Here is an 18,862-nt window from a genome sequence, read left to right as displayed (position 1 = left end):
TTGACTTAGTAAAAACCGTTTCATTATGTTGTGTTATTTGTTCCTTGAGTGCTTAAGTTAGAATCAACCAACTTTACAGGAATAATGATCAACATCACTAAATTACAGGAATAATGATCAACATCTGACATTGTGAAGCTATGCACCTGGGACTTTGCATGTGGATTTTTTTCAGTTGTGTTAGAGTTATTGCCCTTGACTTACAGTAGTATAAATTTGCAATTTTCAACTTGTTCATGCATAGCTCAAAAAGTATTTGACTTGTAGGCCTAAAAGTTTACAAGAATGTTGGTCAGCATGCGTATTTATGCACCTTTGGGTTTGCTTGTGGATTTATTCAGTATTTGTAAAGTTCTTGCCCTTTACTTAGTAAAAGATTTTTAGTTTTCAACTTGTGGCACATGTAGTCCAAAAAATATTTGACCTAGAGTCATAAGATTGACAGAACAGTGGCGTGTGGGGGGCAACTGTGTCCTATAGACACATTTCTAGTTTGAAACTTAAATTACAGATACAAATGTACATGTTGGCTAGGAAAATTGCAAAATGAAAAAATTATAACTTAACTCTCTCTGGTCCTATTTTAGCATTAAGTGTGTTTTTGTTATGGCATTATGCAAGTGGTCCATCATTATCCACATTTTTTACTTGATATCTTAAATACATGGTGAATTTTGCCAACACTTCACAGGCATTATTCTTAGATAACCTTCTACAAAAGTTACATAAATGGTTGCAGTCTAATTCATAAGTTTGTGATTGCATGGAGCTAACTATAGACTTTAAATGAAATATTAAAAAAATTCTTCTTATTAACTACTTTGCCCAGAGCTAAGATCGTTGCCATGCACATGTAGCATCACCTTGTAGTTCCCAGGGGAGTTTGACCTAGCACTTGGGCTCTGTTAGTTTAGATAGTCTTAAAAAGGGAAACATATCTAAATCTCATGTGAAACTACAGTGCCTGGAGCTTATATATTTGATACGTAGTATATCATGTTGGTTAAACTGCCCTTGTGGTCATATATTTATCAAAGACATAAATGGGAAACAAATTTTAAAAATCTTCTACTAAGGAATTAATGATAAGAGCTAAGATATTGAGCATATAACATCACCTTGGCTTGTGTTCCTTTAAAAAAAATGTTTAAACTTTGCCCAGCCCTTAGTGCATAGAATTAGGTATGTACGAGAATAGTGCATAGAATTAGGTATGTACGAGAACACATATAAACCAAAACTAAATTCCCATGCAAGATAGTAGTTCTCTACCAACGTTATGTAGTCAGGTAGTCAGACTATTCTCTCCCTTACCAGTTCCAGGTCCCCTGACGTTTCCTCCCTGACGGTTCTCTCTTTTGGTGGAGAACCGTCTGCATATTTGCAAATAATCAGACAGTTCCTCCCCATCTTTATTTTTATTAATACATTATTATTGAAGTACTTAGATGTTTAATAAATGGATAAGTTTATTATTAAATTATAATATTAATTGATATAAATTAGAGAAAAAAATATTTTATTGGAGTATTTAGATGTTCAATACATTGGCATGTTTATGATTAATTGATATAGATTAGAAAAAATTTTTTTTTAGCACATTAGTATATTATTCTAATTTTTTTTTTATTAGATCCAACGTATACTTTTAATGTGTTTAGTTTACTTGATTATACGGAAGAGCATTAGTGCCAGGTGTATGTTTTTTATTAACTCGAAATTTCGAGTTACTAACTCGAAATTTCGACTTACTTATCTCGAAATTTCGACTTACTAACTCGAAATTTCGACTTATTAACATTACAAGAATGGCCAAAGTTATTAGTTAGATGGTATAAGATATAGTAGGCAGTGCCTTTGGACGATTCCAGAGATGGAGAAACGGGTGCCTGGACAACTATTGAACTTTAACTTAAACTTAGTAATGGCATGTACACACCCGACCTAAAAAATACAAGGCTTCCTTTAATTGGTACGTTCAGGCGTTCTTCAGACGTTGTATTGTATCCCATCTGTTCGAACATATCTTTTCACTAATCATATTCTTCTCATCCCTGTAAAAAACCGATCCTTTACTTCACGTGTGGGACATCTGAGGAAAGTATCGCGGCGTGGCCAAAATAGGGCGTGCTGAGGCCTTTGTCAAAATTGTTGGACTTGTAAAATCGGATGCTTTTATATTATTCCCAACATATATATACCAACAAGTATCACTTTTATCAACTTTTATCAACACAATATGAATCAAAGTATTAGTAAATAATGAATAAATAAATGTTACAAAAACATTATTAGTATAAAGAAACGTGACAGACTAACTGGCGTATACACGTCATTTAACAGTCGGGCATACTTCCTGATCGGGAAACAAGGGGAATCCCCTTCAAGGCTTCCCAATCAGGCAGCAAACGTCAAAATCCTTCCCGATCGGGAAGTTTTTTTGGCCTTTTTTACGTAGTTCAGGAATAATGGCCGGTGCATAATAGTTTTCGACCCACTTCAATATGAATATCACATTTAAGTGCAGAAAAGATACATCTAAAATCCTACTGAGTCATTTTCTTTTTGAAAGTGAATTTGAGTGAAGTTTTACGATTTTACTAAGAAGTAGCTGCTTCCCGTTTTGGAAACATTGCTTCCTGATCAGGCATCTAGCAAATAATATTCACCATTACTGACTAGTAAATGTTTCCCGTTTGGGAAGTTTTATTCTTTAAGTTAGCGCGTTCTATTCTGGAATTATTTCGTGTTGATTGAGATTGCTTGGGACAACACCAACAAATAAAGTTATCTGTGCAACAAATCAACATGTGAGTCATGGTGTGAATGTTTTGAAGTCTGGTGTGTCTAGCAGTTCAGATACAAATGATAGCAACATAGGTGGTGTCTTCTCAAATTTTGTAAAAACGAATATTCGAATATGGAAAAACGAATATTCGAACATCAATTTTCTTATTCGTTCCCTGTCCTAGTTATTTTTATTATGCCCCACTACGAGGAAGAGCGGGTAAATTGATTTGCTAATGTCCACACAATATCTGTATAACTATAAATTGTATGTGTACAATTTTATGTTGAATAAAATATATGTTATGTTATGTTATGTTATGTTATGTTATGTTATGTTATGTTATGTTAATGTTGGTCGGTCAGTCCATCGGTAGACCTCAGTTATTATCTTAAAAACTATATATCATAGTCTTCATATTTTACATACTAATTGGTTATAACTATAGTAGATGAAAACCTATTGATTTTGGGGTCACTTTGTCAAAGGTCAATGTCACAGGGACCCTAAATGCCAGAATGGTTTCCGCTCATTATCTTGATAACTATTTCTCACAAAGTCTTTATATTTCCAATTTAATTAGTCATATGTAGTAGATGACTCCTATGATTGTGTGGTCACTAGTTCAAAGGTCAAGGTCACAGGGGCCTTAAATGTCGGAATGGTTTAAGCTCATTATCTTGAAAACTATCTATCATTAAATCATTATATTTCACATATTGATTGGTCGTAGGTAGTAGATGACCCTATCGATATTGGGGTCTTTAGGTCAATGGTCAAGGTCACAGGGACCTTAAGTATGTTTGTTTATCCGTCGTTAGACCACATTGTTTCTGCTGATTATCACAAAAACTATTTATCAAAAAGTCTTCATATTTCATATATTGATTGGTCATAACTATTAGATAACCTATATTTATTTTGGGGTAACTAGCTTAAAGGTCAAAGTTACAGGTGTTTTAAATTTCGGAATGGTTTCCGCTCATTATTTTGAGAACTATTTATCAGAAAGTATTCATATATCACATATTGATTGGTCATAACTAGAAGATGACCCTTTTGGATTTTGGAGTCACTGGGTCAAAGATCAAGGTCACAGTGACTTGAATGTCAAAATGGTTTCCGCACAATATCTTGAAAAGTATTTATCACTAAGTGTTCCTATTTCATGTGTTGATTAGTCATATGTGGTAAATGACCCTTATTGATTTTGGGGTCACCAGTTTAAAGGTAACAGGGTCCTTAAATGTCAAAATGGTTTCCGTTCATTATTTTGAAAACAATTTATCAATAAATCTTTTATATTTCACTTATTGATTGGTCATAGTTAGTAGATGACCCCTGTCGATTTTGAGGTCTTGAGGTCAAAGGTCACAAATACGGTAAATGTCAGAATAGTTTCTACTCATTATCTTCAAAACTACCCGTAATCAAGTTTTTATGTTTCACATTTTAATTGTTCATAACTAGTAGATGGCCCCTATTGATTTTGAGGTCACTAGGTCAGAGGACAAGGTCACAATAACCTTGAATGTTCAAAGTAGATGTTCATAGTTACATTTACATAATATTATATATTTTATTCCAGCTACTCTCCATTTTGTTTAACTTACTTATGATAGATTTCATTCAATTTCAGCTAGAAAGGGGGGCATATATGTCATTATGATATTTCTTGTTTTATTTATTTATTTTATCTTAAATTTTATTCATTTTCTTTAAATTAGAGTGGCTTAAAGGGTATGTTCTATATCTTATGAAATATTTTAATAAAATTTATCAACAGCAAAATTATGCTGGTTCCATTATTATATGTTTGATTCCCGAAAAAGTAATGTAATATAGAATGTCTCTGTTATTTAATACACATGTATCCTGTAAGTAAATAGGAACACACTACTGTTTTGCTATTTTAAGAGGGTTTTTATCCGTTTAGCAATGATTTTGTGCTTGCGCCATTCGCGTTTAAGGCGATAAATTACCATACTTATTTCATACAATCATTTTGGAAGTATACTTTTTTAAAATTTAAACAATAATTTTTGCATCAGATATATAGCTTTATACATTTAAGTTTCAGAAAACAGAAATATGACACAGTTACTACAAACACATGTAGTATGCAAACACGTCTTGAGCTATAGCCAAAAAAAATATTTATGAGAGCCCTAGTCAACATTTAACTTAATTATTTGAGCTGCATGGTAATTGTTTTGAGAAATTACACTATATGCAATGTTGTTCAACATGTGCTTTACAATCTTAACAGTATGAAACTTTTGTATTGTAATGATGATTTTTTGTACTGTCCGTCAAGTATAGCTAATGTTTTGATAGGTATTATGATATATTCCACTCGTTGTGATTGAATTATGTCCACATGTCTTTAAAAACTGACCAGACTTGGCAATTTCTAATCATCAATGTACTACTACAAATATAATGTACTTCCAGATTGGGAAGCAGTGTATCTTAAACTTTTAATGATGAATATTTTACTAGATGCCTGATCAGGAAGCAATGTTCCCAAAACGGGAAGTGGCTAGTTTTTGGTAAAATCAAAAAACTTTACTTAAGTTCACTTTCAGATTATTTTAATTGTAGACATTTTAAAAGAAAATGACTCGGTAGGATTTTAGATGTATCTTTTCTGAACTAAAATGTAATATTCATATTGAAGTGGATTAAAAATTGTTATGCACCGGCCATTTTTCTTGAACTACGTAAAAAAGGCCAAAAAAACTTCCTGATCGGGAAAGATTTTGACGTTTGTTGCCTGATCGGGAAACCTAGAAGGGGAACCCCCTTGTTTCCCGATCAGGAAGTATGCCCGACTGTTTAAAACTTATTTAACACATGATATTGCACAGTTTACAATAGGGTGGGTTTTGGACTTGTTGTTTCTCCACATGATGGTTGTATGTGTGCTTAAGAAAAAGAAACACCCGGTTAACACGGAAATGTGGAAAGTGTGATTTTACAACCCCCCCCCCCCCCTCCACAATAAAGCGAAGGATATGTTCAGTATGTGTGGACAATTTGACCCTATAAAATTGTTCTGTTAAATAAATGTTAAAGGTGCTCTGTCAATGTGCAACAGCTACACACGAAAGAATGTGTCTTGAATTCAATCCTTGCTTTCACCGGCAACCAATGAAAGTCGTGCAATGTAAGTCGAAATTTCAAGTTAGTTAGTCGAAATTTCGAGTTAGTAAGTCGAAATTTCGAGATAAGTAACTCGAAATTTCGAGTTAGTAAGTAAATACCTTATATGGATTAAATTTAAGAGTGTAACCCGTTTTTGTACACACCTTTATACAGTAGAGATTCAATTCAAGAGTGTAACCCGCTTTTGTACACATCTATATTCACTCGATACATACAATTTAAGAGTGCAACCCGTTTTTGCACACGTATAAACACCGTATATAGATTATGTTTAAGAATACCTTGAATGGCTTCATTTTAAGAGTCTGCAGCAACCCTTTTTTGTATGCATCTATATAGCCTGATTAGATTCTTTATAAGAGTGTTACCCGTTTTTGTAAACAACTATATTTACTCTAAAAAAATAATTTAACAGTGTAACCCGTTTTTGTACACATCTATATTCACTTGATTTATGCACTTTAAGAATGCAACCCAGTTTTGCACACTTACAAATACCCTATATAGATTAAATTTAAGAATGCAACCCGTTTTTGTACCCACCTATATAGCCAAAAAAAGATTATAAAAATTATATAAGACATAAGACTGTAACCCGTTTTTGCACACACCTATATACCCCAAAGATATTCTATTAACAGTGTAACACGTTTTTGTACATACACACATACGTTAAATGGATTCAATTTCAGAGTGCAACCCGTTATTGTACACACCTACATGGGCAAAATAGACTCTACGTAAGAGTGTAACCCGTTTTTGCACACATAAATACATTGAATCGATTCAATTTAAGAGTGCAACCCGTTTATACACACCTATATAGCCAAAAAAGATTGCATATCAGACATAGGACTGTAACCCGTTTTTGCACACACATATTTACCCGAAAGAGATTCAATTAAGAGTGTAACCCGTTTCTGCACAAACATGCAAACGTTAAATGGATTCAATTTCAGAGTGCAACCCGTTTTTGTACACATCTACATGGCCAGATAAGGGTCTACGTAAGAGTGTAACCCGTTTTTGTGCATACACACATACGTTAAATGGATTGAATGTCAGAGTGCAACCCGTTATTGTACACACCTACATGGCCTAAATAGACTCTACGTAAGAGTGTAACCCGTTTTTGCACAAACATGCAAACGTTAAATGGATTCAATTTCAGAGTGCAACCCGTTTTTGTACACATCTACATGGCCAGAAAGGGTCTACGTAACAGTGTAACCCGTTTTTGTACATACACACATACGTTAAATGGATTCAATGTCAGAGTGCAACCCGTTATTGTACACACCTACATGGCCAAAATAGACTCTACGTAAGAGTGTAACCCGTTTTTGCACACATAAATACATTGAATCGATTCAATTTAAGAGTGAAACCCGTTTATACACACCTATATAGCCAAAAAAGATTGCATATCAGACATAGGACTGTAACCCGTTTTTGGACACGCCTGTTTACCCGAAAGAGATTCAATTAAGAGTGTAACCCGTTTCTGCACAAACATGCAAACGTTAAATGGATTCAATTTCAGAATGCAACCCGTTTTTGTACACATCTACATGGCCAGATAAGGGTCTACGTAAGAGTGTAACCCGTTTTTGTGCATACACACATACGTTAAATGGATTCAATGTCAGAGTGCAACCCGTTATTGTACACACCTACATGGCCAAAATAGACTCTACGTAAGAGTGTAACCCGTTTTTGCACAAACATGCAAACGTTAAATGGATTCAATTTCAGAGTGCAACCCGTTTTTGTACACATCTAAATGGCCAGATAAGGGTCTACGTAAGAGTGTAACCCGTTTTTGTACATACACACATACGTTAAATGGATTCAATGTCAGAGTGCAACCCGTTATTGTACACACCTACATGGCCAAAATAGACTCTACGTAAGAGTGTAGCCCGTTTTTGCACACATAAATACATTGAATCGATTCAATTTAAGAGTGAAACCCGTTTTTTGTACACACCTACATAGCCAAAAAGATTGCATATCAGACATAGGACTGTAACCCGTTTTTGCACACACCTATTTACCCGAAAGAGATTCAATTCAGAGTGTAACCCATTTTTGCACAAACATGCAAACGTTAAATGGATTCAATTTCAGAGTGCAACCCGTTTTTGTACACAACTACATGGCCAGAAAAGGGTCTACGTAAGAGTGTAACCAGTTTTCGGACACACACAAATTCATTGTAATGATTCAATTTAAGAGTGCAACCTGTTTTTGTACACACTTATATAGCCAAAAAAATTGCATGTAAGAGAGTAACTCGTTTTTGCTCACACCTTAGTACCGTAAAGAGATTCAATTCAAGAGTGCAACCCGTTTTTGCACACTTATAAATACCATATATAGATTAGATTTAAGAATGCAACCTGTTTTTGTACATACATAAAGACGTTAATTAGAAAAAACTAAAGAGTGTAACCCGTTTTTGCATACACATTTATACCTTGAATGGCTTCATTTTAAGAGTGCAACCCGTTTTCGTACGTATCCATATGGCCACAATAGATTCTTTATAAGACTGCTACACACCTACATACCCTAAAAACATTGAATTTAACAGTGTTACCTGTTTTTGTACACATCTATATCTACTTGATGCAAGCAATTTAAGAGTGCAACCCGTTTTTACACACGTATAAATACCTTATCTATTCTATAAGTAACTCGAAATTTCGAGTTAATAAGTCGAAATTTCGAGTTAGTAACTCGAAATTTCGAGTTAATAAAAAGCATACACCTGGCACTAATGCTCTTCCGTATGATTAGGATAATCATTCCATATTTATTATTATTGGGTGAGGTTTTTTTGTGTTTTTTTTTAATAAATAAGAAAAAAAAAAGAGAAAAAAGATTTATAAATTTTAATTGCTAAATTTCATACTTTTGTATAATGAAGAAAGGAGTTCAATACACATTTGCGTTAAGTTTACTGTCAGAGATAATTAAGGTGTTTATTAATTCAGTATTCAAGAATCAAGGTGTAATCTAATGATTGAAATAACTGTGAAAAGGTGTTGATAAACAAATATTTCTATTAGTTATTTGGTAATATATATATTGTGTATGTTGATGACTACATGTTCTTTAATCTATTTTGTATAAAAAATAAATTTGAAATGTGATTGCATACCAGCTGGGACATAAGATAATGTCTTATCTTATGTCCCAGATACCAGTTGTTCCTTATTTATTTATTTTCTATAACATACTTCACCTTATTCCCTATTTAACCTGGGACATACGTATCCCAGATTTAACATTTGAATGAATATCACTAGACCTTCACATAATTACAGGTGTATGTATATCAATCACTGTCCAATAATCTTAACCTCTCACAATGAAGGTGTTAATAGGATTAAAATATCTGAAAAAGGTGTTAAATTTACAAACACTTTTCAGAATCAAATAAACATAAAATGCACTTTACTGAATATCAAATACATTCTTTTAATAATCTTCAAGAAATATTATTAGATTAAGTTAAAACTAAAATGATAACTTACAAATAAAAATTGGGGAGAACTGTCTGCATATTTCAAATTTGGGAGAGAACCGTCAGGGGAGGAACTCACTTTTGTTAAAATTAATAGCCTCGGCGGCCTTAGACAAGTTATTCGTAATTTCGCGCGTGGTCATCTTTCGCTTAACGAAAGATTACAGACCCTGTCTTCCATAAAGTTTGACAATCTCCACGCAGTGATCTCCCCTAATTCTTCTACTTATAAAGGGAAGTAACCGCTGCGAGGAGTTTGAAAGTTTTGATTCTAGTTCTTTCCCCTGTTTACGATTCATTTCCGTAGGATGGGTTCGGGAATTTCCGCCCACATTTGACGGTTTTCGTTTGGAACTATAGCTACAAAATGTTACATATTGATTAGTGACAAAATGTATGAATAATTTGGTTAATATCAAACCAGTATGTTTAGGACTTATCTTTAGGTCAATGAGATATTAAAATTGTCTCGAAAACAATTATCTATCGGATATAAATAACTCGGTTATCGTTTTCTTTGTGTCATTGTTAAAAAAAATCATTGCACAATCGAACTCACCGATGAATCACGCGATTTTATGCAAATGAACACCGGTTGCTCGAGCAAATGAATTAACTTTCAGTTTACAAAGACCGTGTTGCTTTAAATAAAACACAATGGATAATTTAAAGGAAGGAATGAATTATTTGAAAGGATACCAGCATGTTGCTGATTTTCAAAGATTCTGTGGTGTTGAGATTGTCGAAGTTGATACAAATGACATCAAAGACAGTGCCAATCATGCAAATGGTAATGTAAACAACCATTCTGAAGAGAAATGTGTTGAAAACGGTGGTACACAGGAAAATGTGAGGAAGAGATCTGCTCAAAACCACGTGAATGGATACAAAAATGGAATTAGCAATCCTTACAAGAAGGAAGCAAAACTTGCCTACAGAATTACAAACAAATTTTTGTATTATCTTTTCCAATTTGGAGCCAGTTTAGGGAGTGAAATATTTTATATCATTTTTTTTCCTTTCATGATTTGGAATGTAGATAGCCGTTTAACGAGGCAGGTGTTATTAATCTGGTACCCACTGATGTATTTTGGTCAATTTCTTAAAGACTGGATTCAGTGGCCACGCCCTGGGCCCCCAGCCGTTCGATTAGAGGGTAATCGATTTGAGATGGAATATGGAATGCCATCAACGCACACTATTGTTGGAACTTGTATACCATTTAGCCTTCTAGTCCTTACATCAAAATATTATGAGGTACAGGAATATGGAAATTGGTTTTTCTTTCAACTAAATTTATACATAATTTATCTTGTATAGAGATTCGATCTATTTTGATTGTGTAGGAATCTATAAGCTTATAGACACACTTTGGACAATTTTCCAAGAACCAATCAGTACTAAGCAATGAGTGTGAAGTTTTTGTTTGGTAAAATAACGTCTTGGTGCTAACAGGGTTTGAATTACCCATGCGGCCAGCAATCCTTTGATTACTAGCCTGACATGTTGACCATGCCATCACACAAAGCACAATTTTATTCAATGATGTATATTAAAATGTTTTGTTTGATTTAATTTGGATATTAAAGAATTTTAAAGAAGTTTTCAAAACTTCCTGAGATATCTGCACTTGTATACTTTTACAATTGTACTAGTTAGTAAGTTACAACACACGTACATAAATTTATTTGAATGGAACTATCAGCTAATATAATGCACTTAATAGTTATTCTGTATGTCTAATATTGACTTATTATATATGATAATTATATTTGTGTTCTTTCAGTATCCATTTGTACTTGGCTTGCTGATTGCTTTAGCCTGGGCTGGACTGGTTGCTGCTAGTCGTGTTTATTTAGGAATGCATACAGCTTTTGTAAGTGATTTTATGTCAATAAGGTCAACACATTTTACAGCATTTTTCATATCAATGAAAAATGATTCTTTTACACTTTAAACAGTCTTTATTTAATTTTGGGTATGGGGTAAATAGAACATCATATTCATGTAGGTCCAATACTGAATCAGTGTTGCATCTAGAATTTCAAAATTATGGGGGATTGTCCCCCATTCAATTGAAAAATGTGGGGGATTTGAAAAAAATGTGGGGGACATACATTTACCTTACAATATGACATACAGAATAGAATTCATTTATTTTACGTTCAGGCATTTTTGACAGCTATCGTCCGCTCAAAACCGGAAGTAGAAAAAATAAAATATTGACGAATACTACAAAACACACGTGAGATGACTTAGTCGGCTGCTACAAGCGATTTAGTACGTATTTTAGTTATAACCATGAGTGACAACAAACATGGCTGAAGCGTTCAAGATACGATGAAGATAAACTAAATTAAGTTGAAAAGATTGTCAGATGCTCGACTTGGCGCGCACTGACTTCATTAAAATGCACGATCTGCATAAAAAATGCGCAAGTCACGCAATCGCGCGGCCTAGATGCAACACTGCTGAATTTATTGAAAAAGTTATAGGTTCAATACTGAAAGAGGCTCACATAAAGATACTATATATATAATTTTATTCGACTTGTTCAATAAATTTAGTATTGAACCTACACTCATTTAATATCCTCAATGTAGTTAGTATTGCTGTTACAAATGATTATACCAGAGTCGAATATCCATAAAGACCACATATATGATATTTATACGCAGGATAGATTAATAAGTCTGTAAAGAATTTTGAAATGTCTGATAAATGACCTCTCCAATTTGTTGATCAATTGAATTTGATGATAAAGATGAAGATTTATTTTGTTTTTTTTTTAATTGGAAGAAAAGATTGTTTTAATATATGTCATTTTATTACTAGCCTAAAAATTAAAGAAAACTGACAGATATATGTATATGCTTACAGCTACAACTTACATGTACATAGAAATTAATGCATGTTATATCAGTCTGGATCGATCATAGACTGCCTGTAAATCCTAATGTATAAGATAATTTATTTCATAATTCATGCAATGACAATGATTTTTGTGTCACCTTGAAAAGGCGACATATAGGGGTTACATTTGTCGTTGTCGGCATCAGCATCTCCTAAAGCTTGTCCGGAGCATAACTTAGTCACTGTAAGTCGGAATGACTTCAAACTGGGTATGCATGCTTCTTTCAATAACTCGAAGTGCAGTGCACAAGGACCAGTACTCTGCATTTCTTAATTTTTGAGTTACTGCCCTTTGTTAATTTTCATACTTTAATTTTGTCCGGGCCATTTCTCTTCAACTATTAAAGCTATGAACTTTTAACTTCTTAGGATGATAGATCTCTTTAAGAAGAAGTGCAGTGCACAAAAACCGGTGCTCTGCATTTCTTATTTTTTGAATTATTGCTCTTTGTTGATTTTCTTACTTTATTTTTGTCCAGGCCATTTCTTATGATTTATAAAAGCTATGGGCTTGAAACTTCATAGGATGATTGATAGATCTCATTAAGAAGAAGTGCAGTGCACAAGAACTGGCACTCTGTTTTTCTTATTTTTTTAGTTATTGCCCTTTGTTAATTTTCATACTTTATTTTTGTCCGTTCCATTTTTCCTAAACAATGAAAGCTATTTACTTGAAACTTCATAGAATGATAGATTTCATTAAGAAGAAATGCAGTGCACAAGAACTGGTACTCTGCACTTCTTCTTTTTTGAGTTATTGCCCTTTAGCAATGTTTATAAATAACCTACATTTAAGAAAAAAATGCTTAAGTGACAAAGTTCTATACTGTTCACAAGACGACACATCCAACTCGCGGAGTTCTAGTTTTAAAAACTTAATTTTACAAAAGCCAAGACCTTTCAAATTGAGAAAATTTTAAAGGCACAATAACTATAGCATTTTAGCTTTTTAGAAAGTTTTTTTGGGGGGATTAAACTTTAATTTTTGTGCATAAAATGGCAAGAAAGCAATCCATAACTTGCCCAAGTTGAGATTTCTATGTTTTAAATGTACATGTTAATATGGACTTTGACAGTATTTATCATGGTTTAAAACTCTTCTAAAAACACATATCCACTACATGATCTTGAGTCATCATTGTGGCTAAGGATCTCAAGTTCATATAAGATATTGTATTATCCAGCACAGTGTACATATGACAATATTTTACTCAGAATAGTATCCATACTGCTTTCTCTAGAAACTGGATTTTATAAATGTTCATGTATATGAAATCAAGAAATAAATACAGGATCAGTGTCAATTCATTTTGTTTTTTGGCATACAAATGTATGTTTTACAAATGTAGCAGTCAAGTACAGAGGAAATTGTATAAACTATGATTAAATTGAACAGTTTGTGCCAATAGGGCATTGACCAGGCTACTGTATTATGTTGTTGTTTTTATTCGTATTAGTAATTTTATACAGTTACTCAGTGTTCAATTATTATGAACAGAACAAATAGTTTATTCATTTATAACAGATCTGAGCCAATAAGAGTCTTATTCTATATACCCATATCAACATATCAAAATATTCACTTTTGGAATATAATTATATGTACATTTCATTTTAATAAATGGTATGTAAATTTGTTTTGTATAAATATAAAATATAAAGGCTGAACTTACTAGTGTACAGAAAGACATGGTTATTACTATTAGCCCAAAGGAATGACTGTTTTTTAACAAATTTCCAGTCATATATAGACTGATGTTATGGAAAAAAAATTAATGTAAGTATTTCAGTACATTTGTACTGTAAGTATATAAGTTCTAAATACCAGGGTTTTCATTATTAACAGATGACAATCCATATAATTGATTAAAAATGCTGTTAAGAACCGATTGTATTTTAAGCCTGTAGATTAAAATACTGCCCTTGACCCTTGGCCAAATCGGTTGTTTTTGTTAGCACATCTGCTTCCTCAGATAAAAATGAAATCTTTGAAAAACTTTGGTTTTTTCAGTGTAAGTCTGTATCTACTTTCTGCTATTTATTTTTGTGGCAAACAAAATATTTCATTAAAAAAAATCAAATCTATCTAAAGTATATCTATTAAGATTTAAAAAAAAGGAAACCTTTCCTATAATTTGTTCAAGTCAACTATCAGGGTACTAAATACTCGCTCAGTTCATGCAAACCCATATTTAACGAAGAATGACTTAAAGTTGTGTTAATGTCAATATTTAATGAGTGCAATCAGCTTTGATCAATACAGGTATTCCATGAAACTCATTATACATGTATGCATGTAAAACTACTGTTAAAATATCATCTGAAGGTCAGAATGACATTCTTGAATACAAGTTACAACTTTGAAGTCCAGAACAAAGAAATACATATTTTTTTAAGTATTAAGATCTGTTTTACATATACGTAAGTTAATCATGCTACAAGACAGATGTAGGGCACCTATGTAATATTGCACTGTTAGTCACTGGTTTATTGATCATTGTTACAAATTGTAACCCGGTTTTAAGAGTTGAATGGGTTAGTTTGAAATAGTAAGATCGTGAGATCAGTACTCCATGTCTGACATACAGGTCATGCTGTACCTTCTTGTCTGTATTATGTCAGTAACTCTTTGTATATTGCAGATCAAGTTTCTTAATTGATTTGTAAAGATAATAATACAATGTATAAACTTAAATGATTTATGGTTTGTTACATAAATGTTTTAAGATTTATACCATTAAAACAGAGGCTTTCAATTATATATTTAAATATTGATCTGTCTAAATTTCTTGATATAAAATTCTTTCATTAGATCTTTATTAATCTTATTTATTTCCTCTAATTATCTTTGTAAAATCAGCATAATTGCAAAATTTCCATCAGACTGGTTTAAATATACAATTAGCTCACACTGTCTGGGTCGAACAAAGACTTTTAAAGAAAGCACACTTTGCTTATGTCATCAAATTTCACCGAAAAGAGGTTAACTTATTGATCGAAATTATGTAGACGTATATTTTTGTATGAAATAAAATTTAAGTTGTTTAAGATTATGTCATACTACTTCGCAGTTTAATGTTTGTAGGTTTATTGTAAAACCGTATTAAGTTCTTCTACAATGTCCATGCAGTTACGGCAGTGATAAATGTTGAACATTGATATATAGGTCAGACAAGTACGTACAGTGTGACAGCATCATACGATGATTTGTCATGTCAGGGGAGCATGATATGGTGTTAAAGTTTAAATACTCCTGTTTGCTAGAGGACATTTTTCTTATCAATCTTGCTACAAGATTACATGCATTGTTTAAGTTTACATGCACTCAGATAAATGGTTTATGCCCCAGAAGAAATAAATTGACAGTCTGTCCGCCTTTATGAGCTTAACTCTAAACTTTCTTAAGTTCTACCTGTACCAGTGGCTTTATAAGTTACACATTAACTTACCAATACAAAGGCCATGAACTTTGGAAGTTACATAATTGTGGCTTTTATTTCCCCAATTTATTTCCCTTTTAAGCCAATTTCAGCAAGTTGGATTAGAAATTATCATGTTTCCCCTAGCAACTTCATTATAGGAAAATATAGTTTGTAGATAGATGGATAGATCACTTTGGTTGAGGTCAATGGTACAAAAAATAAGATTTTTAGACCAATATCATTATGATTTATATATTTTAATAAGAACATACCTTAGATAGTCCTCTACATTTAAGTGGAGTTAGGGGTCATGGGTGTCAATGTTTAGATTGCCATTGCTATAAATAGATTTTTGCTCTTGCAGCCTAAGTTATTTATTAACAAATATTCATATTTAGTAGTGAACATAACTTGGATGGACCACTACCATTGGGCAGAGTTAGGGGTCTGTAATGGTCAGGGTGCAAAAAATCAGATTTTTTTACCTTTGGGTGGAGTAAGGGGTCATTTGGGGTCTAGGGTACTAAAAATAGTATTTTTTGCTTATTTACTCATACACTTACAGTCTTTATCTATTGGATTGATGTCTTTCATATTTGGTAGGAACATTGGATAGCACTGTTCTTTGTAGACACAAGGTCAAACACTCAAGGTCACCAGTGCTACAAATTTGGGGATTATCAGGTTTAAGGTCAAAGTCCCCTGTCCAGGGAATAAAATTACAAAATAACTGTATTCTTCTATCTTGTCTTTTCTTGATTTTACGTTGCATTGAAAAAGTTTATTTTTTTGGACTTAAAAGATTTCCTTGGATCAGTAGATTTCTTAACTTATTTTAATTTTGTCACAGAAATTGAATTTTAGCAATGACTGTAATTTAACTTTGTGAACTTTTTTTATCTGTGTATGAGAGCATGAAGAAGTCTGATAACTTATAATAATTTGTGTAACCTATAATTTGCATGATTATATGAACATTGCATTATATGAAAGAGATATCCTAATTCTTTTATAATACTACATATGTTTATGTAATCTTGTATCAAAATAATACAAAATCTGATAATAAAGTAAAATAAGAATTGGCTGGATGAACATAAACCTACTTCTTTTAAATTATTATTCTCATTTCAACTGGTTAGCGTTAAGGTATTGTGTATTTTATGATGATTATGCATTAAAAGGTATGGCCTGATATTTACATGTATTTTAGGTAGTGTTTTTATGTATTCTTAAATATCTCAATTTGTGGGAGAACTGCAAATGACAGCACTTTGAATCATTTTGATTTATCTCAAACTAAATTCTAGTTGAAATATTCATTCTACTGAAACAGACTGAAAACAAGGCTAAATAGAAACAAAAAAATGCTAATTTACAAATAATTACAGAGACATGTGTGTATTTTTCCCGTTTAAGTTATTTCCCTAAAAATAGAGCTGTCATTGATTCAGTGCAAAGCATATCAACGATATAGCGATATCAAGTGACTAAAATCAACGATACACCGATATATCGATAATATCCTATACTCACTTGTCTGTCATTCACTTTCATACCTGTTTCAATGATTTCAGTCAAAAACATGTTCTGTACAGTGTCTTTTCCACTGCATGATTTTTTCTAGAAAATATTTTTTGTCACCATTGCTATGAAATAATTCCACTATATAACAAAAGCATAACATTAGATATAAATAACTGCTTCTGTATATATTTTGGGTGAATTTTATAATTTCTAGACATTTAATTTATTAACTAGTCAAAATATCGATTTTTTAGAATGTGTATCGATTATTGATCGGCAAAAAAATATCAATGATACATCGATATTGTCGATATCGATGACAGCTCTACCTAAAAATGATGTTTTCAGGCATATTGTGAATTTGAAAGATTGAATTATGCACTATATTCAAAATGACAAATCTATACATTACTTTGAATAAATAAGTATTAATTGATTGATTCAGATAGAAACATGTGAAACTATTGTCAAAGTTTTTTTTTATAAATCAAGTGCTTGACACAGAATAAGACTATCTTCTCCAATATTTTATTTGTTTCACAGTTAACAATCCTTTCACTCTCATTTGATTTAGGCTTTTTTAAAGTAAAATATTTGCAACCTTTTTTGACTTACTTACTTAAGGCTTTGTTAATGTAAAAACAAAAAACAAAAGCAAATGCATCATATTATCCTAAGACTAAGATTGTACTCATTGCGCATAAAACTAAAATAGTTCAATGTGTCTACCGTGTGTAAATTTGAAAAATATTTTCTTGCTTATTTTTCAGGACTGTATTGCCGGAATTAGCCTTACAGCGATAGCTTTGCCATGGATGTTGAGTGTGGTAGAATATGTGGAGTATTATCAGGTCACCAGTCCTTATTCGCCTTTTGTGTCGTTCCTGATACCTCTTCTGGCCTGTGTTTATTACCCAAAGCCAAAAGTTTGGAGTATAACACGTGGTGATACGTCTAACATAGTTTCAATAGGATCATGCTGTATCTTGTCGGCATGGTTGAACTTTCAGCTCGGATGGATGACGGAGACGCCCAAATCGTCGGTTCTTCAAACCCCTGCCTACAATTACAGCCGAGTGGGTAACATACAGTCTTTTAAGAACAGTGTTTAGGCGTTATAGCACTTGCAGGCTCTAGGATCATCTCGAAAAAGATTTTCGTGAAAATAGTATGTGCTTGCGCTGGTGTTGACACAAAAGATATAACAAAGCAACGGGAACTTGGTCTTGAGGTTGCCAGTACGCTGGCTCACTATAGGCGGGCTAGCTGTCTCTACAGCTTTTACGGCTCCTGTATGCTTTAACTATCTAGGTTTACTGAGAGATGGTTTTTATAGTGAAGTTGGTCTATGAGATTTTTCTCTATTTTAGACAAAATATGGATGTTGCAATATACTTTAGGAATAGAATAAGAGATATGGGAGTAGAACACTTTTTGAAAATAGTGTCAATCTTTAATATCCGCCTTGCTGATTTAATTAAAAGTAGATCACAATCACAATTTCATGATTCT

General features: G+C 32.7%; 2 protein-coding genes across 2 annotated transcripts in view; one reads left to right on the top strand and one right to left on the bottom strand.

Moving 5' to 3' along the window:
• LOC132744221 (integrator complex subunit 7-like) overlaps positions 1–9,646 on the bottom strand; it is a 46,764-nt gene extending 37,118 nt beyond the window's left edge. Inside the window, exon 1 of the mRNA XM_060732855.1 lies at positions 9,568–9,646. Coding sequence (XP_060588838.1) covers positions 9,568–9,631 — 64 coding nt within the window. The 5' untranslated portion in view covers positions 9,632–9,646. The remainder of the gene's footprint in view (positions 1–9,567) is intronic.
• Positions 9,647–9,898: 252 nt separating this feature from the next.
• LOC132744223 (sphingosine-1-phosphate phosphatase 2-like) lies at positions 9,899–18,810 on the top strand. Its single transcript, XM_060732858.1, has 3 exons — positions 9,899–10,745; positions 11,275–11,364; positions 18,121–18,810. The coding sequence occupies exons 1-3, from the start codon at positions 10,146–10,148 to the stop codon at positions 18,460–18,462; spliced, it is 1,032 nt and encodes a 343-aa protein (XP_060588841.1). The 5' UTR covers positions 9,899–10,145; the 3' UTR covers positions 18,463–18,810.
• The last annotated feature ends 52 nt before the right edge of the window (positions 18,811–18,862 follow it).

Source organism: Ruditapes philippinarum, unplaced genomic scaffold (assembly GCF_026571515.1).
Source record: "Ruditapes philippinarum isolate M1 unplaced genomic scaffold, ASM2657151v2 ctg1491_1_1_1_1, whole genome shotgun sequence".
Lineage (NCBI taxonomy): Eukaryota > Metazoa > Mollusca > Bivalvia > Venerida > Veneridae > Ruditapes > Ruditapes philippinarum.
Note: the sequence above shows the minus strand (reverse complement) of the source record. Positions and strands in the feature narration are given on the sequence as shown.

What these genes read in the sequence shown, in the direction of transcription:
- LOC132744223 (XM_060732858.1), top strand. Translation starts at nt 10,146, where the DNA reads ATGGATAATTTAAAGGAAGGAATGAATTATTTGAAAGGATACCAGCAT. An exon ending in TTACATCAAAATATTATGAG is followed by an intron (nt 10,746 to 11,274) that starts GTACAGGAATAT and finishes GTGTTCTTTCAG; the next exon opens with TATCCATTTGTACTTGGCTT. An exon ending in TAGGAATGCATACAGCTTTT is followed by an intron (nt 11,365 to 18,120) that starts GTAAGTGATTTT and finishes CTTATTTTTCAG; the next exon opens with GACTGTATTGCCGGAATTAG.